The sequence below is a fragment of the Condylura cristata genome, unplaced genomic scaffold, assembly GCF_000260355.1.
Source record: "Condylura cristata isolate star-nosed mole 26May11 unplaced genomic scaffold, ConCri1.0 scaffold00004, whole genome shotgun sequence".
In the NCBI taxonomy this organism is placed as follows: Eukaryota; Metazoa; Chordata; class Mammalia; order Eulipotyphla; family Talpidae; genus Condylura; species Condylura cristata.
In genome coordinates this window covers 63059805-63083894 of record NW_004567105.1, presented here as the reverse complement: position 1 = coordinate 63083894, position 24090 = coordinate 63059805, and the positions used below count along the sequence as shown (strand labels likewise).

General features: G+C 47.6%; 2 protein-coding genes across 2 annotated transcripts; both read right to left on the bottom strand.

The window, feature by feature from the left end:
• Positions 1 to 927: 927 nt before the first annotated feature.
• On the bottom strand, positions 928 to 5686 carry PRSS50 (protease, serine, 50). The gene is made up of 6 exons (XM_004676608.2): positions 5572 to 5686; positions 5275 to 5493; positions 4169 to 4331; positions 2945 to 3228; positions 1680 to 1846; positions 928 to 1183 (listed from the first exon to the last, which is right to left on the bottom strand). The coding sequence occupies exons 1-6, from the start codon at positions 5684 to 5686 to the stop codon at positions 953 to 955; spliced, it is 1179 nt and encodes a 392-aa protein (XP_004676665.1). The 3' UTR covers positions 928 to 952.
• Positions 5687 to 7525: 1839 nt separating this feature from the next.
• On the bottom strand, positions 7526 to 22910 carry PRSS46 (protease, serine, 46). Its single transcript, XM_004676607.2, has 5 exons — positions 22835 to 22910; positions 21464 to 21641; positions 21045 to 21304; positions 20223 to 20386; positions 7526 to 7813 (listed from the first exon to the last, which is right to left on the bottom strand). Exons 1-5 carry the CDS (start codon positions 22908 to 22910, stop codon positions 7559 to 7561), a joined length of 933 nt encoding a protein of 310 aa, XP_004676664.1. The 3' UTR covers positions 7526 to 7558.
• Between the last annotated feature and the right edge of the window lie 1180 nt (positions 22911 to 24090).

Here is a 24090-nt window from a genome sequence, read left to right as displayed (position 1 = left end):
GGGGCTGCTCCCCTCTCTCTCTGCTCTCCTGTGGCTTTCAGTAGGCCTTTGCCATCTGAGCCTGGCCCTGGGGACAGAATCCACCTGGATCCTGACTAGGACCCAGACTGACATTGTCCAAGGAGAGAGCTCCAGGCTAGTGGGGTGGGGTGAAGCACCAGGGCTGAGAGCAAGACAGCCCTGGAGAGAGTTGGCCTCTGTCCCCAGTGGTCAGTCTAGGGGCTTCTCACATATACCCCCTGGCCAAGATTGTGTCAAAGGTCAGCCTAACCATCTAGGCCAAATTCTTCCTGTGTGTGCCAGCAGCAGAAGCCATGAGGGGCAGGGGCCCTTTGTAGCTACAAATCACTGGCAAAGCCTGAGTACATCAAGGCCTGGGCGGCCCCTGCCCTCTGACCTGGGGCCTCCACTGGGCCTTTGGAGGGCACAGTTGCTGGTGGTGGGGACAATGTCAGGTCCCAGTGGGCACCTGCCTCGGTCTCCAAAAGAGGGCTGTGCTAGGAAGTCCAAGTTCACTACTGGGCTTCAGAGCAACAGCCTGACTGTTAGCCACTGGCCAGTGGTCAAGGGGAGCCTGTCTCCCACTTAAGTATCACAGAAAGCAAAAGCTCTCTCCCCCAGCTCAGACTTGAGGTCACCCTCACCCCAGTCTCGCTCTGGCCTTTGGCCTGGGCAGTAAGGCCCACGCCCCAAAAGCACTGCTTCACACGCCAAACCAGCTTAGACAGGGGCAAGTCCTGGGGCTCCACACTTTTCAAAATAAACTTCCCTGTGTCCCCCACTCCACCCCACCTGGCTCAGGATGGAGGCAGCAAGGAAAAAACAAGCGTTTAATTGAGTACCCGGTCTCTGCCCGGCTGGGTGGGGCCTTGGGAGATAGATGCACCTGGAGTGGGGCGAATGTAGAGGGGCCGGGCCAAGAGCAGACATACCCAAGGGTGGCGCGAGAGCGTCACAGGGCAGCAAGGAGGCTGAGGGGCAGAGGGAGTGCCAGGAGCAGGGCCCGGGACGGGCAGGGCAGGGTCTGCCCGCTGAGGCGGTCCCAGATCCAGTACTGGTAGGAGGCGACGCGCAGGAAGACGGGCGGGGCCTCCTCCTGGCTGCAGCCTGGGCCCCAGCTCACCACTCCCACCAGGTACCACGAGCTCTCCGTGAAGCAGACCAAGGGCTCACCGCTCGTCTCCTGTGGGGAGGTGGGGAGACAGGGGACAGGGAGGACAGATGTGGCCCGAAGGCGAAGTGACCCAGCGCAGAGACAAACAAGGCACCTCACACCCATCTCCATGCCCGATCTTCATATTCCCGGGTGTCACCTGAGAGGTGGAAACCCAGAAGACCGTCCTCAGAGGCATCATCTCCTCTCTCCCAGCCAGTCGGCCACCCTGATCTGACACCCACCCTCCATCTTCCTACTAGCCTGCCCTCCTTTCTCACCTCAAACTCTGTCCCCCCAACACACACACACTCCCATCTCTCCTCCCCTGACGTCACCCTTCAGGGTCCCGGCCTGTCTGCTCCTCTCCATACCCTTAGGTCCCTGACCATCTGTGGGGTCTCCGAGGAGTGTTTTACTGACAAGTCCCACCCAGCCCCCCCCAGTCTCCCCCCCGGTTCTCCACCCCCCCCCGCCCCGGCCAGGTGCCCTTAGAAGCGCGTGGGGGAAGGGGAGAGGTGCTTACATAACAGAACTGCTCCCTGTCGCTGTCCTGCACACAGATCATCTGGGACGTGATGACCCGAACCAGAGAGGGGATTTTAGAGAACTTGTGGTAGAAGCTGTCGCACGCCTTGGTGTTCAGGATGGTGACATCCTTCTCCTGAAGGGTCTGGGACTGGGGCCACGTGCCTGTGGGACAGAAGCGTGTTCAGGTGTGGTGGTGTCACTGCTGCCACTGTCGCCAGCCTGGTCTCCAGCTTTGCTCCTCTCCACCTCTCCAGCCTCATCTGTTCTCCAGGCTCTGTCCATCTGTCATTATAACTGGCATGGCCCGAGGGCCATGCGCCACGGAGACTGGAGCAGGCCACCACTGCAGCCTTGAGGGGCCTGGCCACTCTTCCTGCATGCTCTAGTGCTATCTCAGCACTACGGCTTTTGCTGTTCCTTCTATCCCAAATGCCTGCCAAGCCGTTCTAGGGTCCAAATCCAAGTCCCTCCCACCCCCAACAAAGGCCGCTTCCTCCCAAGTTTCGCAGGTTCCCCTACCTGGGTCCCAGGCAGGGCTGACTCTCCTTCCCTCCATCTTACCCTCCCTCTTTCACAAGTGTGCCTGACCTTAGCCTCAGCTCCTGAGGGACTGAGGCTCCTGGGGGACGAGAGAAATCGCCAGACACCCACCTGGGCTTATAAGGCTACAGGGAAAGGTACCTCACTTGTGGAAAAGCGATGGGAGCTCCCTGATATTCCTGGGGCTCATAAGGGAATGGACCTTAGGGCCTGGGACAATACTCGTGTTCTTTGGGACCTGCTGCCTGCTTGAGGTGACCAGGTTAAGATTAAGGACCACTTGGGTGGACCCTGAGTGACTCCCAACCTCTGGGTCAGATTGCCCCTAGCCCACCACGTCAGGTCTCCTGGGAGTGTTTCACAGACACAGAACCCTGCTCTTCACACCCCAGATGATCCTGGTTGTGGAAGCCCTGGGATTGTGTGGAGACAGAAGCTATTACTCTGTACCCCCACTTCATTCAAGAAAGACCTATTTCCATGGTCTGGACCTGAGAGTTTAAGGGCGACATGAGTTCCCCAGGCCAAAACAGCCATGATGCCTTCACTGATGAGACCCTCAAGGGGAAGGAGAACTTGGAAAGAGTGTTAACAGGAAGGGCCCGGGATGGTGGACTCCCTTGGGAGGATTTCTCAGAAACGGCTGTCCTGGATGGACCCGACCAGCACCCACATCCTCTCGTGCATCACCAACCCTGGTCCGCAAAAGCTCTGACTCACCATTAACCTTGGAGCGGCCCCAGCCCGTCACAGTGCAGCGGGACCCGTCCTTCAGCACGTGGCCCAAGCCAGGTAGGCAGATGGGCCAGACTTCGCTGCTGTAATTGAGCTCCCGCTGGAGCTTGAGGAGGCCGATGTTGTGGACCTGGCCCATCCAGGACCAGTAGCGCCGGGCCCGGTACCGGTTGTTCACAATGACCTGGCTCACCAGGACTTCAGAGCTAGTCGGTGACATCTGGTTAATCCACGGGATCCCCACCCGCACTGAGTAGACAGTGCCATGCCTGGAGGGACCCAAAAGGGTCAGCCTTAGTTCCGAGCACCCACTCCCGCCGCCCGCCCTGCCTCTTCTTCACTGTTGCACTCTGTGCAGACAGACAGGTCACCCTGGAGCCCACTCCTCCTAAGAGACATGAACAGGGCCCTGCGCACACACTGTACAGGTCTCACAATCCTTCCTTTAGAGGAGGGAAACCAGGTTTCAGTTACCAGCTCAAGCCTATGCAGCTAGGAAGTGTTTTCAGTGGGATGCAGGCCCAGTTTCTGAACAGTAGACTGTCCAGCGCCCCATGCAGGGCCCTAGGAGGTAACAGAGGTTCCTTGCGATAAGCCATGGCCTTCCTGCAGCCCCCCTTCCCAGCATGCCCCTAGAGCCCTGCCATCAGCTCTTAGGCTTGGAGCACATCCTCCTGCCCTCACGCCAGTGCAGATGTTACCCCCAGAGCCCTCCTTCCCTGACACTGGCACACCCCTCCATTGGCCCCACCAGGCTCTCCTGTGAGCATCTGTCTTCTTACTTGACTCCCCGAGAGACCTGAAAAGCATGATTCATCCCCTCAATGCCCCAGAGCCCAGCCCAGGCCTGGCTTCATAGGAAAATCAAAGGCTTTTGGTTTGATGAAGGAAGGGAGTGGAAGGGAGCAAAGGGTGTTGAATGAAAGAACTAGGGTCTGCTTCTCTGGGGCTGGGAGAAAGACCTGGACAAAGGCTCCCAAGCCTCCAGTTTCTACCGAGGGGGTGACTGCACAGGCTGTGGGGCCAGGTGAGGGCAGCAAGGGGTGGGAGCTTGAAAGACTGGCGCCAGGGAAGGAATCTGCAGGACTCAACCCCTACCTGCTTGCGACCGGATGAGGCTGGGGCCGGGACAGTGGCTCTCCACAGACAGGGCTGGGCCCCTGATGGCTCCCAGTGCCTTTCCACCCACCCATGTAGGCCCCGACTCACTGGATCAGGCAGTGGGCCACGGTCAGCACCCACTGGGAGGCAATGATGGTGCCCGCACAGATGTGTGTGCCATTGGCCCGCACACTGGCCATCCAAGGCCACCGCCGGGCCATGGCCTCTGGGTACCTGAGGGTAAGGTCGGCTTCCTGGGAGGTGCCACAGGCTGGGGAAGAAGGTGAGAGCTCAGTGAGTGTCCCTCTCCCCTCCACCTCCCATCCCCACCCCTCAGCCTGATTCCCCATCTCTCCAGCTGCTGGCCCAAATCCAACCAGTCTCTTTTCCACTGGCCACCATGTTACTATGCCATCCACATGCGGACTGGGGTTTCCGGCCTCAGAGGGCCTTGATGCTCCCCAGGTATCCCTCGCCCTATTCCCAGGGCCCAAGCTCCAGAGAATTCCCAGCCTGTCTGGGCCCTTCACCTCAGTACCCTGCTGGGCCCTTCAGCTCTCAGTGGAAAAAGTTATCCTCCAGCTCACAGCTGGAGGGTCAGTGGCTGCAGCCACTCTGGAAAAGTTTGAAAACAGAGATGCACATGTCCAACATCACAGCAGCCCAGGTGTGCCCCAAATGTGAGCGGTGGTCTGTGAAATCCATGCAGTGGGCCCAGGCAGACCTGCATCTGGGAAAGCTGGCACAGGGAACGAGTGTCAGCCTGCACACCACAGCGCTGCCAGGTCGCGCTGAGGAGACTTCCCGGGGCACGCTGTGTCCCAGGATAAGAAGTGTTTCCTATAGGGGTCTCAGCGGTGCCTGGAAGCCTTGGGCACCCAAAGGAACACTCCCTGAAGGCCAAGCTGGAGATCCCGAAATCCTGGGCTAGAAGCCTGGGCCAGGGGCAAGCCGGGCAGGGCCTAAACCTGTGGAGAGGTCACCCAAAGGGCTCCGGGCTGAGGTCAGTGGGAACATGCAGCCCACCCCAGACTACTCCAACTTGCCTTGCCTCCTACAGGTGCTCAGGAAACACCTGGAAAGGAAGAGTCTTCTCCCTCCTCCCCACCCCTTCCTCCTCCTCCCACCTACCTTGTCTACAAGGAGCAAAGGTCCTTAAGACTTCTCTGAACTCTCCTCCCCAACCGACCCCCAGTGGAGTCCACGATACTTACCCGGAAATGGGTTGGCTTGGTGTTGTGGAGCAGAGGATTGCAGTTGTTTGGCCAAGAGTTTCCCATCAAAGGCTCCTCCCCTAGGGAACTGGGAGAGCTGAGGCTTGTCCAAGGGACACGGGGTATTGGGGGCACAAGGGGTGCCAGTGTTAGAGGGAGCAGCTGTGGAGGGCGCCAAGGGGTCGTGTGCCCCCTTCAGGTCATCTGCGTCTAAGCTACCTGCTCGAAGAGACAGAAAAGGTCAGAAGTGGATCGCTGAGGCCTCGAGTGGAGGACAGGGCAAAGGGCGGGGCTCACCAAGAGGCCTTAGCAACAGCAGCAGCAGCAGAGCAGCGTGGGCCTGGGACCGGGGAGGCTTCCTGGAGCCCTGGGGTTCCTGCCTACAGGCCCGGATCCTGCACGAGAGCTCCATGTTGGGGCAGCAGCAACTGCTCCGCGGTGCTCCTCTCAAAATGGCGCCCCCTCTGGTCCACCCCAGGCAGCTTCTGGGTGTGATCAGTGAGGCCACGCCCGATTCCGCCTCAGGCAGGCGCCCCCCAGTGGCCACTCGCCATGGTGCTCCCGAGGACGCGCCCCGGAGAGTGCCTTGGGGCTCCCGCCTCTGACAGGATTCTGCTTTGGACCAACTGCTGTCCTTGCTCCCGGCCCTCCCCTGCCATTCTCCTTGGTCAGGCAGACCTGGCTGAACCCCTCAGCCTAACCTCGGCCAGTTCCTGCACCTCCTCATTTCGGCAGCCCACAACCCTGGATGGTTCAGGCTTCCATCTCTCCCCTGGTGAGATGTCTGGGGCAGGCATCCAGGATTTTCAAGTGCCCCCTACCTTTCCGACAGTCTGGTAACGGCAGTGGGGGTTCACACCATGGCACTGAAATTAAGAAAACTGAAATGTTTTCAATGATGATTTTCGTTTTTTTTTTTTATTTTATTAAAAAAATATTTATTTATACATACAAGAACTGAGGTACAGGCAAGAGGTATGGGGGTGAGAGGATTCACCAGAGACAGAGTAGGGAGCAGAACAGGCAGATGGACTGAAACACACAGCTGAGGGGGGTGGGTCAGGAGAGGTCTGCCATGCCATGTGGGTCAGCTCCCTGGCTGGGGATCCAACTTGTGCTGCAGTGGCTGCAGATAGCTTCACAGTGGAGTATTTTAACCCCTTGTACCCACTGGAGGCCCCAGTGATTTTTAAAAATGACTTAATTGTACACAACTTCCCTTACTACCACCACTACCAACACTACCACTACCACCACCTCCATATAGCAAATCTCCTTCCCTCACAGATTCATTCATTTAGGAAAGATGTGATAGTGACCCCCAGGCCCTCTGAAGGGAGCCAAAGGCCAGCTCGTATTTTTGATGGCTCAGGGACAGTTAATAACTGGGGGAGGGAAGGGACTGAGGCTGGAGCGGGAAGCAGTGAAGGTAAAGAGTCAATGAGAAACTTTGGTTCTTGGAAAAGTCTAGCCTAATAAAAGAGGTGAAGTTAAATCAAGGTAAAACATTCTAACTTTTGACAGGGCCTTGGGAGAGACACTCAGGCTGGCCATTCAGGTCTCCAACATCCAAGAAGACAGCAAATTACAACCACTACCCTTCAGAGTCCCAAAGGGCAAGGGTAGCTAGCTGCTCTGAACCCGAGGTCCACCTGGTACAGGGGTTAGGGCTCTGCCCTCTGTCCTTGAGGTCACTGAGGCACTTGGGGTCACGCCGCCATACTATAGTCCTCCTGGCAGGGAGGAGGATCCAAAGGTTTTGTAGAACCTCAGGGGGATATGAGAGACTGGGATAGTCCCATGGGTTCTGGATCAAGGCCCACAAGTGCACTTGTGGCCACTGAGTTTCTTGGGATGAGGCCAACTCACAAGGACAGGCCTGAAGGAAACTGTTGTTGAGACTCAGGGCAGGGCATGGGGCCCTGGCGTTGCCAGAGTGCTACCAGGACTAAGCAGAGGCTGGGGCAGACTCCAAGCCCATAACTGGCATAAGAGGACAGTGGAGTGAGAGAGGAGGCCACAGTGAGCACAAGGAAGACTGTTAGGGAGGTTCCAGTGAGAACAGCCAGGCCTCTTGGGCTAGGGGAGGTGCTGAAAGGCTCCGGCCAAAGTCAAGAAGAATGGTGATGACTTCAGTGGTGCAGAGTTCAAAGGCATCTTCATTGAACTGAGAAAGCAGCCGCTCTGGGACCCTCCCACAAGGCCCAGGCCCTGCCCCTCTGTGCTGCTCCTCCCCCTCTCTCCTGAGGGCAGACAGCAGGGACCACCACACTGGAAACACTGCTCACAAGAGCCACAGGGAGCCCAAGGAGACCAGCAGGACGTAGCCAGTGGGGAAGACTGGGATCAGAAAGGCAGAGCTAGCCCCACTGGTGAACTTCATTTCCTTGACCTGTCTCTTGATCCACTGGGTGAAGTAGGAGGTGCTGGTGTAGATGCCAAGGAAGCGACTTTGGCTGCAGCCAAAGCTCCAGCTCACCACCCCCATCTGAATCCAGGTCTTGTTCATCTGGCAGACAAGGGGGCTGCCAGAGTCATCCTGTGGAGGGGAAGAAGTGGGGCATGAGGGAGGGACCAGCAAGGCCTTCCTGCAAACCTTCCCAGGCCAAATCCTGACCACAGCTGCCTTAGACCTGTGCTGTCCCCACCATGAGCTATGGCTACCACCCTGCTCTGGTGACACAAAAGTTGTGCATCAGGTGGGGGGCCATCCCAGGGCCGCACTGGGCTCTTTCTCCATTCCCCTGCTGACTCTCAGACCTTAGCTCCAGGCCTCCTTTTCAGCCCGCCCCTTAAATCTTGGTGGATCTCCAAGCTGTTGCCTAGACCCTCTCCAATCCTGCTTACAGGGGGAGCTACTTGAAATGCACAGCCATCCCCACTTTTTGTGTAAAGCAGGTACAAATATAAGAATAATGTTTACAACCGCATACATTAAAGGGCTGTTGTTATTCCCGCTAATGTCAGTTTCTTATTTTTTTTCATCTTTCTTTACACTTCCATATTGTTGAAAAGTTTTATAAATCAGAAAAACAGCTTACTCGCACACAATCTCGACAGAGTAAAAATGAGTTAAAAACTGATGTATAAATTGTCCACTCTCCTTACATTCATCTCTAAAGTTCAAGAAATTTCAAATAAAATGCCAGCAAGACTTTTCGGGACCTTGACAATCTGATTTTAAAACTGATATGGAAGGACAGCAGTCCATGAATTCTGTGACAGTTTCTAGAAAAAAACAAACCGGTCAGCCTAGAGACAAAGCTGACCCACCAGCAAGCTAGAGAGAGTTGGGGGCATTTCAGAGCTATAATTACAGAAACAGCAGCAGTGGCACAGAAGGAGCAAATTAGACCAGCGGTGCCTTAGTCAGAGCCACACGCATCGAGACCCTGCTAGTGTCAGGGCTGTGGGGAAGGGAGCCCTGTTTAAAATAATACTCAGGAGCCACAAATCGGAAGGGGCTTAATCGTGGCAAAACTGAGGCTCCCTGTTCAATGAAGGGCATCGAATCTCATTAAAGATAGATGAAGAAAGCTGACAAGGCCTTTGCTCTGCCTAAAGCCACATAGAGGTTGACACTTAGCACACCGAGTGGAGCCTGAAAATTAAGACAGGGAAAGACCTGGAGAAGGGTCTTGTCAAGGCAGGAGCTCCCAGAAGGAGGGGGGAACACAGGACGAGGGAGAGGGCTAGGCTTTCGTCAGGTTTAAATCAAATCAATTTGCTTTTCTTTTTTTTAATATAATAGTTTATTTTTACATCATTTTGTGCCTTTTTCCATCTCAGCTACAATCTCCATAGACTTCCCATCACCAAATCACCCGTGTGCCATCACCACAGTCCTGTGCACTTCCCCTCCCCCACCATTTTTTATTCCATTCCCCACTCCACCCCTGTAAAATGTCTCTGGTATATAGTTGTGTATTATTATTATTGTAAATCAAATCAATTTTTAAATCGAATCTTACAGTAAGACAGGCATTTAATAACTGAAAGCGACTGCAAATTATGGATGCTGCCCAAAATGGTGTTTGGAGGCGGTAGGGAAACTTGACAGAAGGTATGTAGGAGCAAAGACTTGAAGGAATAAAATCCTTCTACGTGGATTCTCTAACAAGTTGAGACTCTTCAACAAATAAACACAGGAGGGGGTATGTAGTCACACAATCTTTATGTGAATTAAATGACCATACATCAACACTATATTTTTCAAAGATACAGATATCTTTAATGATGTATATTAAACAGATTGGGGTAGGAAGCTTTGGGGGGGAAGATGGAGAGAAGACAAGACAGTGATAATCAAGCGAGTGATGATAGCGTGAGGACCCGTACCTGAGGAATATGACTAGCTGGATCCCAGAGGTAAAAAAGGAGAGAGAGAGAGAGAGCTTATATGTAGACATTCCCTTAGCACAGTGAAATCAAACCAGAATCCAATAACAAAGTATGAATCAACCCATTAATGGGGAGGGGGAAAAATTAGCTTTCAAAAATGCTAAAATAAAAACAATTATCTGCAATTAGAGTGCAGAAAGATAAGCACCTCTGATCATACATTTTTAATATTAAACAAGATAGAATTAAAATAAATTACTTGTTATCATCATTAATTATTTATCACTGCATATTCACCTCAGGACACTGGAGAAGGAATTAATAAAGACAGAAGGGACAAATTCATGCATTAGAAAACAGAAAATCAGGGCCCTGGTGGCACAATGGGTTAAAGCACAGCACTACAAAGCTAGCCACAGCTGCTTCAGCACAAGTTCAATACCCAGCCGGGGGGGTGACCCACATGGCACAGCAGACCTTTCCTGACCCATCCACTGCTCCCCTCAGCAGTGTATTTCATCGATCTGCCTGCTCTGCTCCCCACTTTGTCTCTGGTGAATCTTCTCACCGACCCTGCACCTCCCCAGGTCTGTATGCATAAATAAATAAATCTTTAAATAAATAAAATACTTTAAAAAATAAAGTCAGTTTAAGCAAAAAAGAAAGCAGAAAATCACAGACTTGAAAAAATAAGTCAAGAACAGCTTGCTCTTAAAAAAAAAATAGATAAGCACCTTGTCTTACCAAGAAAAACAGAAAGAAAAAGAAAATGCAAAGATTTCATGGTCTAAGTAGAAAAAGGACTAAGAACCACATGCAAGGAAAATATACTTTCTCAGAATCTGAAGAATGTTTATAACTTCCTCTTTGTGGATTTATATTCTGGATGAAATGACTAATTTCGAAGAAAATGCAAACCATTTAAGCCCAATAACCAAAGGAAGCAGAACTTAAAATATTGCCCAAGATCAACCCCTTAAAGGAAAACAGGCCTCGCTGGTTTCATAGGCAACTTCTACCTCATGCTCAAGGAAAAGGTAAGTTACCTTACTTCAGATGTTTCAGAAATATGGGCAATATTTTTCAAGCGAAATACAGCCTTTATTCTATAAGTTGCTACTGGTCTAGACAAGCGCATGATTCACACAGCACAATCCTCACCATCTCTGTGTTTTGTTGGTTTTTGCCTGCAGCGAGACTGACCGGCCCCTTTGCTTGGCAGTATTCCCACCTTAGGCAGAGTCCAAGGCCCTGCACAGGGCATCTGTTGGACAAATGCATAAATTAAATATGTTCTTAAAAAAACAGCAAAAATCTGGAGCCAACAGATGAGCTAAACAAAAGTACACCACGACCAGGAAGGGACAGGCAGCGGGGCTCGAGATGGCGCTGAGCCTGCACGTTGAGGCACAGGGCATCTTAGAAGCTGCGGAAGACATGTCATATGAAGCAAGACATTCGTTCTGGAAGTGCTACACTGACACACAGAGGAACGGCTCTTCCTGACAGATGACACTCTTCGTGATGAGGTGGAAGAAGCATTTCCATGAAGCTCAGCCCCAAAGAGTCCACTAAAAAAAGTGAAAATTAAAGAAGGTTCCCTCTTGCAAAGAGGAAGCTACAGTCTAGCTGTTCTTAATTCAGGTTTAAATATGTGGTAAATAGAAGGTGACCTGTAGAGAATGAAAATGAGATATGACAACGTCTAAACTACTGTAGCGTAAAAGTAGTGGGGCAAAAAAATCAAACCAAAATGTAAGGCAGGGAACAAAAAGAAACATTCCTCTTGATACACAGATTAAAGGGCAGGCTCACAGATGTGTTGGAGGAAAAACTAGTATCCAACTTGATGGTGTCTACAGGAAACACCCCTAAAACAAAATGGCACAGTGTCTGCTAGAAGACAGAGTAGTTGTTCTGGAATCTAGCTCTAGACACGGCAAAGGACAGAGAAAGGAAGAAGAGGCATACATGTTGAAAAGATGAAGGCAAATTTATCATTTCTAAAATTAGGGGAATCAACTAGATGCAGGAAAGCTGCTCATTACAAAGTAAATACACAACAAAAAGCCAATAAAAAATAGTAATACAAAATACAATGAAAGAAAACATATGCTCACAATAAAGATAATCAAGATAAACACACCAAGGAATAAAATTAAACAGCATTTTATAGCAACTGTCAAGAAAATGTCTCCTGCTCCAGGGACAAGAAAGAAAGAGCGCAAAAGAGTCTATTTTCCCCAAATCTATCAATTTCCATCAAAATTGCCATATTGTTTTGTTTTTGGCATTATACTAAAGTTGTTTGACTAGGCAGGTAAACTCTTTATATTTTTTAAAAGATTTATTTATTTATACATACAAGAGCTGGGGTACAGGCCAGAGGTAGAAGCGGAGAGCAGATTCACCAGAAAGAATGGGGAGCAGAACAGACAGATGTACTGAGATACCCTGCTGAGGGGAGCAACGGGTGGGTCAGGAGAGGTCTGCTGCGCCATGTGGGTCAGCTCAGCTAGGTAAATCCTTTAAAAATAATTGAATGAGGAAGAGGATCTGCCTTACCACATATTAAAAAAAATTTACAAAACTACAATAATTTCAACAGAGCAGTGATGGCACAGGAATGAGATTGCAAGTGACAGAAACAAACCAGAATAAGATGGGAATGTAGGAAATAAGGAGGACATTTCTAATTCACTGCCAAAAAAAAAAAAGCATAAGTATTCAATAAAAGAATTTTTATATAAATGGTTACATTTGGAGAAAAACATTTGGGGAAAAAAAACAGATGCCCTTTCTCAACTTTACAAATGAATCAAAATTCAAATATTTGAAGACAACAATGACATGTATGAGTAAATAATTTTATAGTTAATAATAATTTTATAAATAATAATATTTTATAAATAATAATAATAATTTATAATTTTTGGGTGGGAAAGGTGTTTCTAAATATAGCACAAAAACTGCAAACATCAAGGGAAATCATGATAAATGATAACACAGCAAATTTTTAAATAATTCTATGGGGGGAAAAACCCATACTAAGGAAAGATAAAATGCTGGATAAGTAGGTAAAATACTATAAAGCTGTTTACAAGGGGTTAGAACTTCCAATTCCCAAAGTTTTTTGGTGACTTTTACTTTGCAGACTTAAAGACAAGTTCAAAGTGTTGTAATTTTACCCAGATTCACCAGTTATTAATATTTTACTTACATGCTTTATATTCTCTTCTTCAATATGTCTGTGATACAGATGACCCTTGAACAACATGTTTGAACTAGAATTTAAATTCATCCTATCAGAGGGCTCTGAGTATACAAGATTCAACCAGTCCGGATGTGGCCTGCTGAGGCCACCTAGGAACCCACAGAGATGGAGGGCTAACTACATGAGGACTGAGCATCCTCAAATTTGGGTATCCTTGGCGGGGTGGGGAGGGGAAGAGTCCTGAAACCAACTTCCTGCAGTTATTAGGGGACAACAGTAGCTAAGTTTTGGGGGGATCAAGTCATACACACATTTTGGATTGTGTGTGGGATCTTCATACCAACTCCCATGTTGTTCAACAATTAACTGTGGTGCGTGTGTGGGTGTGTGGTTCCCCTCATCCTTGGTGTCTCGCTTTCCATGGTTTCAGTTACCTGAGGTCAAATAAGGTCCAAAAACATCATGTATAATAAGGTATTTTGAGAGATCACATCACATAATTGTTATTTTAGTATATTTGTTGTTACAATTGTTCTTTTTTATTATTAGTTTTTGTGGTAAATCTTAATGCGCCTAATTTATAAATTAAACTGTATATAGGTTTACATGTATAGGAAAACACAGAACATACAGGTCTTGGCACTATTCATGATTTCAGATTCCACTGGGAGCCCTGGAATAGATCCCCCAGGGATAAAAGGAGTTTCGGTGCTGTAATGAACCCCTTGAAATTAAGTTTAAAAACATACTATGCTCCTTAAACATACTATGCTCCTTATTAAAATAATGATGATGATGAACAACTATATACCAGAGACATTTTACAGGGGTGAAGAGGAGACTGGGATCAAAAATGGGGTCCAGGGGAATGCATGGGACTATGGTGATGGCACATGGGTGATTTGGTGATGGAAAGCCCGCGGGAGACGGAAAAAGGCACAAAATGTTGTAAAAATAGACTATTATAAAATTTAAAAAATATATACTATGCTCCTTTACCACTAACTACTATAGCATGTAACATTCAGACCTTTTAGAAATCAATAAAAACAAGTCATTTCAATAGAAAGATATGGGCAAAAGGCAGGGGAAAGCGTAAATGGTACACTGAGTATAGCTACTGGCATCTATATTTGAACTTCCCTGGTCCCTTCAAAATGTATTTAGGGACCTTCCCTGGTGGGGCAACAGATTAAAGCACAGCACTCTGAGGCTGTCCGCAGCTGCTGCAACAAGAGTTCAATCCCCCCCAGGGAGGTGACCACACGGTACAGCAGACATGTCCTGCCTCTCCAGCTGCTCCCCTCAACAGTGTATTTCAGTCAGTCTGCCTGTTCTGCTTCCAGCTCTGTCTCTGGTGAATCCTTTCACCATCACCAACACCCTCACCTCTGGCCTGTATCCCATTTCTTGTATGCAAAAATAAATAAATCTTTGAAAAAATTATTTAGAAGGTGAGTTCTTTCCCTGAGACTACATATAAACTTGGACAAAACTAGAATGTTGTGTTCACCATGATTAATGTAATCATAATCACTACAATTACACTGTCACATAAACATCTCAATTCAGAAATCAGAAAATCTATTTCCATGCAGTAATCACAATGCTAAACTTCATTTAAAAAAAAAAAAAAAACATTTCCACTTCCCACTGCCATCCAGGAACTGGCAAGCAGGAGGCCAGGGAAGGAGGAAGCCAGGTCTGTTCTCTCTCCACCCCTCCCTTTAGTTCCTGCTCCTCCTACCCCACCCAGCTACCCCCATATGCTGAATCTGCAAGAGCAAAGCAGTAGGAGAGAGAGGCCAAGTGCTGGCTCATCTCACAGCAACTCCTGCTGTCCAGGCCCGGGGAAGAGCCCAGCAGCCTCTCCCCTGGCTTCAGAGGCTCACAGCGCATCTGAGGGACTCTGCTAAAATTCCTTCCGGAGACGTGAGAGTATGTCCTACTCCACTCTCTTCACCCTTCAGTACAGCAGTGTGGTAGAATGTCAGTCACACAATTCTCTTTGAATTCTGGAACAAAGTGTATTCTGATGACTTCCTCGAAACTTCCTATTAAATATCCCATTACACAAGTAATTTATAAAATAGCTCAATTTCATGAACTCAAAACAAAAATCAAAGCTTTAGAGTGTGAAAAGTTGGTCTAACAAAAATAACACCTAATGCTTCCGATGATGTGGAAAATAAAGCACTCATTTCTCTACGGCTGGTGTCAATACAAGTGGGATCATATCTTTGAGGATGTGAATTTATCGGTATCAAAATTCTAAACAGGCATACAACAATCTATAGAAATACCTGAACAAGTGTGAAAATGGTGGGATGATACTGAGATGAGCCAAAATGTCTATCAGTTGGAGAATGGCCAGGTAAACTGACATAACTGCATGAAAGAATCATTACCCAGCAATTAAAGGGAGTGGAATAAATTTACATTCACAGACAAAGAAAGCATTCCCAAGTATATTTCAAGTGAAAATTTAAAAGAGGGATAAAATTATAATACTTTGTTGAAAATCAAAACCAGAAAAAAAAACCTAAAATGGTTTAAATATGAAGAGAAAGAAATGTTAGTGTTATAAATTAAACATATTAGAGTGGAAACTAATAGGGAGTTTGATTATAGGAAAGTCACATTTTTTGCATTTTTACATGTATGTGTTACTTTTTTTACAAAAAAATGTATACATTTACTTCCAGATCACAGACCAGAGTATTTTAAAATAAGGTAACAATGGAACCACAACAGTACAAAATTTAAGAGATGAATCCAAAACTTAACTAAAAGATGATTTCATGGCTTTAATATTTCAAACACAAAACTGGAAAGAGTAAGTCATTTTTCTCAAGAAGACAGAAAATGAAAACCAAATCAATCCAAAGGGAAGCAGAAGAAAGATTACTAAAAACAGAAAATAATGAAATAAATATTTTAAAAATTAAATTACAGGCCACCAAACATGTCTCTGCAGAGCTGAGCTGATGACTACAAGGAAATTGAACTGGAAATCAACAACAAAAACAAACATGTGAAATGTGAAAAAAAATTCTAAGTAATGGTAAATATGAAATAAAATGGTAATTAAATAAATATTTAGAACTAGACTGATAAAAAATGATTCATATCAAAATATGTGGCATTAAGCTAAACAATATTTAGAGAGAAATGTGTAGCTTTAAATATTTGTATCAGCAAAGAAAAAAAAGGCCAAAAATAAGTATTAGGTGTCCAGCTCAAGAAGTTAGCCCCAAACTTTGACTTGAGAGAGTCGGGCAAAACGGTGATAGAGTGACAGTGCTGAGATCAGCCCCTCTGAAATCACAACAAGGTGACAGCAGAATAAAGCCAATGACCCTGACAGAAAAGCAGGGAGCTACTGCATAAAGCAGGAACAACAGCCACTGAAAAGGTATTCACACTCATTTATGACAAAAACTCTAAACTCAATGGGAACAGAAGAAACCTACCTCAATATAAAAAGTCTACATAATGCAACATAACACTTTTTTTTAAGATTTATTTATTTATTCATACAGAACTGGGGTACAACCCAGAGATGCGGAGGGTGAGAGGAGGATTCACAGAGTGGGGAGCAGAACAGGCAGATCGACGAAGTACACTGCTGAGGGAGCAGCGGGCAGGTCAGGAGAGGTCTGCCGCGCCATGTGGTCACCTCCGGGGGAGGCGGGAATCGAACTCATGCGGAAGTGGCTTGAGCTTCTTAGTGCAGTGCTTTAACCCACTGCGCCACCAGGGAGGGCCAACATAATACTTTTTAAAAAGAGTTTTTCATTTGTTTATTTTTACAAAGAAGAACTGGGGTGCAAACCAAAGCGCAGGGAGCAAGTGGACCCACCAGAGACGGAATGGGGAGCAGAACAGGCAGATGTACTGAAATACACTGCTGATGGGAGCAGACAGGAGAGATCTGCTGTGCCATGTGGGTCGGCTCCCTGGCAGGGGACCAAACCCAGGCCACATTGGTGGGCCTAGGTGGTAGTGCTCAGATTTAACCCCTAAGCCACCAGGGAGGCCCCTCAATATAATATTTAATGGTGAAAACATTAAAGCTTTCCCTTTAAGATCAAGAACAAGACAAGGTTGCCCTCTGTCACCACTTCTGTTTAACTTAGTAATAGTTCTGGACAGAACTAGCAGACAAAAATCAGAAAACAAAGGCAATCCAAATTGGAAAAAGACGTAAAACTATTTCTACTTGCATTTGATATATTATTACATATAGAACACCCCCAAAGACACCAATCAGAAAGATTACAAACAATAAATGAACACAGGAAAGTGGCGGGTTACAAAATCAACATACAAAAATCTGTAGCTCTTTTATATATAAAGAAAGAGATGAACAAAAAATCAAAAAGCCCATTTATAATTGCCTCAAAGAGAATTAAATACATCAGAATTGATCTAAGGAGGACCTATACTATGAGAACTATAAGACATTATCAAAGGACCTAGTGACATAGGAGATGAAAGGGTAGCCCATGCTCATGGTGGGGAAATCAATATAAGCAAAATGACTCTCCTGCCTAAAATGATGTAGACATTTAGCACAATCCTCATCAAAACACCAGTAATATTTTTCAAAGAAATTGGCTAAAATATGTAGAAATTTCTGTGAACCACAAACAACCTTGAATTTCAAAAGCAATACTGACAACGAAGGAGAGAAACAAAGGCATCATGTCACCTGACTTCAAACTTTAAACCTGTTTAACACTTCATATTTAACCATAAAAACAATATGGTGATGGCACAAAAATAGATATATGAATGAAGGGAACAGAATCAAAATGCCCAGAAATAAATCCACATACACATCAGTGCCTTATCTATGATAAAGCTGCAACCACCGTACAAGTCTCCTTATAATGAATTGTGTCAGGGAAACTGGAAGGCCACACATAAAAGAATAAGCTGAATCACTCTCTAGTTCTCTAAACAAAAATAAATTCCAGATGGATTAAAGATATAGATATAAGATTTGCAACAATAAAGTACACAGAAGAAAACATTGGTAATATGTTCCATGACACCAACACTAAAGATGTTTTTGGAAATCTGACTCCTATTAACAAAACAAAAATAAACAATTGGGATTAGCTGGAGTTAAAAAGCTTTACAGAGCAAAAAAAAATACATAAAGTTTAAAAAGACATGCTGTGTTCTGAGAGATAGTAGTCACACAATACATAACCAACAACATATTAATATGTAAGATAGACAGATCTATAATTCAACAATAGAAAAAGTAACCCAACTAATAAATGGCAGCATAATGAACAGACTATTCATCAAAGGCGATATCCAGAAAGTCAACAGGTCAGAACAAATTATCATCGTCGTTTCCAGTAAGATAGATGCAAGTTAAAACCACAATAAGGTACCATCTCACACCCATGAAAATAGCGCATATTAAAAAGACTCCTGCTCCCCACTCTGTCTCTGGTGAAGCCTCTCACCGCCCCTGAGCCTCTGGCCTGTACCCCAGTTCTGTATGTACAAATAAATAAATCTTTAAAAAAAAAAAAAAAGACTCCCACCAATAAATTCTGGAGAGGATGCAAAAAAAGAGGAATCCTACTACACTGTTGGTGAGAATATAAACAAGCTGTAAACCAATCTAAATTTACCTCAAAAAACTAAAGTCGGAAATATGGTATGACCCAGCAATCCCACCGTTAGGTCCCTGTACAAAGAACATGAACCCATCAAGACCAAGCACACAGGCGCCCGCGCACCCGGATGGTCTACATTGTTTATTACAGCTCTATCTGCAAGAGCTAAAGCATGGAACAGCTTTTATGCCCATCAACAGGAACACAAAGAGGTTGTATATCCACACTATTCAGTCTTAAGGAAAGATGAAATTACAGTTAGGTGGGAGCTGGAGGGGTGGTGTGTAGTAAAGCAAGTCAGAATGACAAAAGCAAATACCGGACACGTTCATGTAACTAGTGGACATGAGCAGACACCATGAAGTTTCTGAGGTTAAGAGGGAAGGGAATGCACAGAGGGATAAGGGCGCAGCAGGGATGGTGACTAGGAACAAAATAAAATTTCAAAAATTAAAAATAAATGTAATTTATGAAGATCTGTGGTGAAGTTGGTCTAGGAAATGCTTTCTTAAATGAATGGCACTGGGACAATTTCCAAACCTTTAGGGAATACAATATAGGACCTCAGGAAGAGGAAAGTTTCTTAAAGAAAACACAACAACATGGGCTGGTGGAAATGGGCACATATTAAGCTAAAATGAAATCTAAATTGCTGTACAGCAAAGGACAGTATAAAAAGATAAATCAAAAATTGGGAGAAGATATTCGAAAAATACACAATGAACATGCAAACATAAGATTCAAAAATATAAATAAATAATTTTGTGTTTTAAATTATTAAAGACAACCCATTTAAAAGTGTGCAAAAATATCAGAAAAACTGATCCACAGAATAAAAAATGATGAAAAAACATGAAAAGATGCACAACAGCATCTAATAGCTGGAGGCATGAGCACAAAAATCACAAGTCTGGCCCTCCCTGGTGGCGCAGCGGGTTAAAGCACAGCACTGAGAAGCTAAACCCAATTCCGCATGAGTTCGATTCCCGCCTGCCCCGGAGGTGACCACATGGCGTGGCAGACCTCTCCTGACCCGCCCGCTGCTCCCCTCAGCAGTGTACTTCGTGGATCTGCCTATTCTGCTCCCCACTCTGTCTCTGGTGAAGCCTCTCACCACCCCTGAGCCTCTGGCCTGTACCCCAGTTCTGTATGTACAAATAAATAAATCTTTAAAAAAAAAAAAAAAAGAATGACTTTGGGAAACAATTTGGCAAATCCTATTAAAGATAAAGGTATACACAAGCCTAAGACCCACAAGTTCCTAGCAGGATCTAGCCTGTCTAGAGACTCTGGGATGTGTAAACAGAGCAATGTGTATAAGGATACTCAAAACAGCAGAGTATGGGATAAGAAAAACTGGAAACGACCTCAATATTTACAAACAGGAGGAGGGATAAATCATGTCATATTCACAAAGGACCATTGTCGGTAGAGTTGTTGATGGATTACAGCTGCATTATCAATATGGAAAAATCTGGAAAGCAAGTTTGACCAGAATATGCGTGACACAGACCATGCTACTAAAATGGTGTCATTTTTGTGCCAGCAACAGAGCCAGAGCTGGGCATGTGACTGATGCGCAGAAGTACTCAAATGACCCAAGAAGGACTGCCAGTCTTACCACCACTGCGGACGGGAACAAAACTTTGCAGACAAGGAAAAAGAAGAGCAGGGAAAGAAGTGTTCCCCAAGCTTCCAGAGCCATCTGAGGGGCGCCGAAAGCCACTCCGTCCTGACCACACACTCCGTACCTGACAAGAATCCAGGCCCCAGTAAGCAGTGGCGCACAGTATGTCCTGCCCGATGAACTTCTTTTGGTCCTTTAAGAAGAGGTACTGGTACTTTTTATTGCAGACCTCATTGTTTACAATCTTGACAGCCATCTCCTGAAGGCTTTGGACGGCCTTTGTGGTGTCTGAAAAGAGATGTTTCTTCATCCTTGCAGTTCTTTACCCTTCCCATCTTGGAGTTGAATGTGTTAGCTAATGTGGGAGGCAGGGCCCCACCCCGAGGTGGGGACTTGCAAAGGTTCAACCCTCAAGCTGCCTTTTGAAACAGTCTAAGACATTCAAAAGACTAACAGAAGTGTCCCCAGGGGCTCAAAGAGGACAAGGAAAGATCACCCTGATAACCTGGGCTCCGTGAGGGGTTGAGGCAAGACCCTGAAGTGTGCCACCCACTAGAAAGCAAGTCCCCACAAGGTTCCTAGATTCTAGAACCCTGGGGTGGCACCCACAGGTGTCAAATCTCCAAGAATTATTGAGGCCTGAAGGTCACAAGTGTCTATGATAAATACCCAGTGCCTCAGTATCTCCTGAGATTAACTTCTGCCATGCTGCAGGGTACGACGGCATTAGATTCAGGGTCACTTTGGGAACTGAGATGCACACATGGCCCACGCCTTTCCTACTAGGGCACTGTGAACATCTTGCTGTCAACGGCAGCCAAGACATGCACAGTCCGTGGAAGGAGATGCATGCTGATGGGAAGGGGGCATCAGAAGCAAGTGAACGAGCCCTGGTGGCACTGTTTCAGAGGACACAGCGTCTGGGGACCTTGCTGCTTTCACTCACCTCTAGTCTGTACGTGTCCCCACCCAATTACCCAGCACATGGTTCCAATAGACGGCTTGAGCTTGTGGTTGGGTAGGCAGATCGGCTGGATGAGAGGGGACCAGGAGATCATGTCCTTGAGCTTCAGGAGGGCGATGTCCTGGGATATGAGGTTGCTGAAATCCTCATGAATCACGATGTGAGTAAGTTGGAGCTTAGTGTTGTTTTCTGAGAGCTTTTCGGCCCCCACATTCACGGAGTACATTTTGGGGTCCCTGGATCTGCAGGGCCATGGTTAGAAGGCACATCACCAAAAATGAGGCCATAAATAGTGAGAGAGACACAGACTGAGTACAGGATCACTCAGCAGGCCCCTAGTCCCAGCTCCCAGGATGCCCCAGGCCAGAAAGCAAAGTTCCCAAAGCTGATTAGCCACTGACCTCTGTAAGCAGTGCGCAGCCGTGAGGACCCACTGCTGATGAATGAGGGAGCCGCTGCAGATATACATGCCCATGAACAGGATGCTCACCTGCCATGGCCACTTGCCTACCTCCTCCAGCCTCCCCTTAACCATCCTGCAGGCCGTGTTGGTCTGACCACAGCCCGTGAACCAGGTCTCTGAGGAAAGAGGTAGAAAATGGGGCTGTCAGCCCCATGCAGATGCTCAGGCAGTCAAGGGCAGGCTTCAGAGCCCTGCACAAAGCAGACCACTGAGGCAGAGAAGGTCACTTTCCAGCCACCACACACGAGGAGAGGTTTTCCGCTGCCCAAAAAAGGCAACTAAAGACACAAAGGCTGAGGAGCCCCCAAACAATGGGAACCCGACAACCTTTCCAAGGCTTGTTACCAGCCATCACTACTCACCCTTCTCCCCCAGCCCATTCCCACAAGCAGATGGTTGAGACAGTGAAGAAAAATTGTCAGAGTCCCCCTGGTGGCACAAGGGGTTAAGTCTCAGCACTAGGAAGCTCTCCACAGCCACTTCAACACAAGTTCCATCCCCAGCCAGGGAGGTGACCCACAGGGAGCAGCAGACCTCTCCTGTCTCACCCTGCTCCCCTTAGCATGTATTTCAGTAGATCTGCCTGTTCTACTCCCCACTCTCTCTCTCTGGTGAATTCTTTCACCCCCTGCACCTCTGGCCTGTATTCCAGTTCTTGTATACATAAATAAATCTTTAAAAAAAAAATTGAAAAAGATGGCCTGTCCCCCTTCTTGAAGTCTCTCATGTTACCACCGCATGCACATGGTGGTGGGAAGATCTCTTAGCCCATGACCTGTGTCCTTATAAGGTCACTGCCACCCTTCAACTCCCACTGTTCAGGCAGAGGATCAGCTGTGTGGAGCAGGGCACAGCCTCACTGCCCCAAAGCAGCAGATACAGGAGGCAGAGCTCACTCATCCCACAACAAGGCACTGGCCCAGGAAGGGGAGTCTCATAATGAGAAAAGACAAGTCCCTGAGTTAGGGGACACAGATGCCAACATGTCTTCTGGCAAGCAGCAGAATGAGCAGTTGGCAGGTGACCTGAGCTGGGCTGCCACCACAAATTACAGGTGATCGGTTAGGGAGGGAACCCAGGGCATTAGTTTGTTACCCAGTTTTCTAGTAAGTTTCTTCCCTCATGGTCACCTGGCAAAGTTAAACTGCCTAGACACTGCCTGAGTCCCCAGGATCGGAGCACCACGAAGACAGGTGCAGACATGCCCCTCTGGACATAGACAAATGGAGATTTTTCACACGTGCCGGATGACGTGGACACCCAGGCAAACAAACCCCGTCCACCTCTTCCCATGTCCCTGAAGGCCTACCGTCAACGTAGAAAACATCCTGAAGTCTGGCAGACGCAAGTGGAGGGCCCTGAAGATCTCCTGACCCACATGCCATGGCAAACAGGTGCCCAGCCCTTAACAGTTCTCATAATGGAAGATAGGGGCAGGGTGGGGCAGGGCGTCACTGCTGTTTGAGAATTCTAGAACTTGAGGTTTGCTTATTCAGGGTAACAGGGAATGGGTGTCTGACCTCAGGTTGGGGTTTCACCCAGTGGAGGCAGCAGCAGGAGCCAGGGAAGGAGACAGTGTGGTCCTGGAGACACCACACAAGGGCCACTCCTCCCTGTGATAGGTCTCCTGGTGCCTAGGTCTGCTGCTGTTGACACCTGGGATCTGGCCTGTGACAATGCCTCCTGGGTGCCACTTTTGGTCTTGATGGTGCCCCCCATGCCAAACCCTGAGTCTGTGAGAATGCCAAGTATCTGGCCGACAGTGCCTGGTGCCAGGCTTGTGAGGCACCCTCAGTTCAAGCTCCTTTATGAAGCCCCTGTGATTGACCCCCCTGGAAGCATGGAAACGGACTCACCAAGAGGGGGATGGCTAGTTGCTCCTGCAAGTGGCTGAGCTGGAACAATAAAATAGCAGTGAGGAGCAACCTCCCAGCCAGTGGGTGGCACTCATCACCCACTCGATGGTAGAAGGTCGAGCTTTCCAGACTCTGCCTTCTGATGGTCTGAGCAGGGAGTGATGGGAAATGGGGGCAGAAGTGGGGTTTCAGCCCTTAAGCCTCTAGTGTATGATAGGTGGAGAAGCTGCCTGCTTGCCACGTGCAGCTTTGGTGTGGACCTGGTCTCTTCTCAGCAGACACTATATGTGGTCAGAGACAGCATCTTAAGCACTGGTGAGGTCCCGCCAGCCAGCCACCACCTTTCCCCTAGGTTTGCCCATTTCAGAATTAGCATTTTCCTTCTTCTCACAGGTTCAGAATTTTCAAGAGATCATCTGTTTTGGCCTGGTGAGGTAGCTTCCTGAGAAGCAGCAGCTTGCCAGGGTCTTCATGACACCTTGGGAGCCCTCCCACCGACTCCACCTCCGGGAGGTCTCCTCTGCAGGGTCCCAGGCCTCTCCAAGAGATTGGCTCGCTCCTGCCCCCACCCAATTGCCAGCGTTATTGATACCATGGGGTAATGAGGTTCACACACTGCTGGAGCTGAGGGGACTGAGGCCCCCAAAGCGAAAACCGGAAGCAGAAAATGTGCCTGCTGGGCAGAGCCCAGGATGAAACCACCCAACTG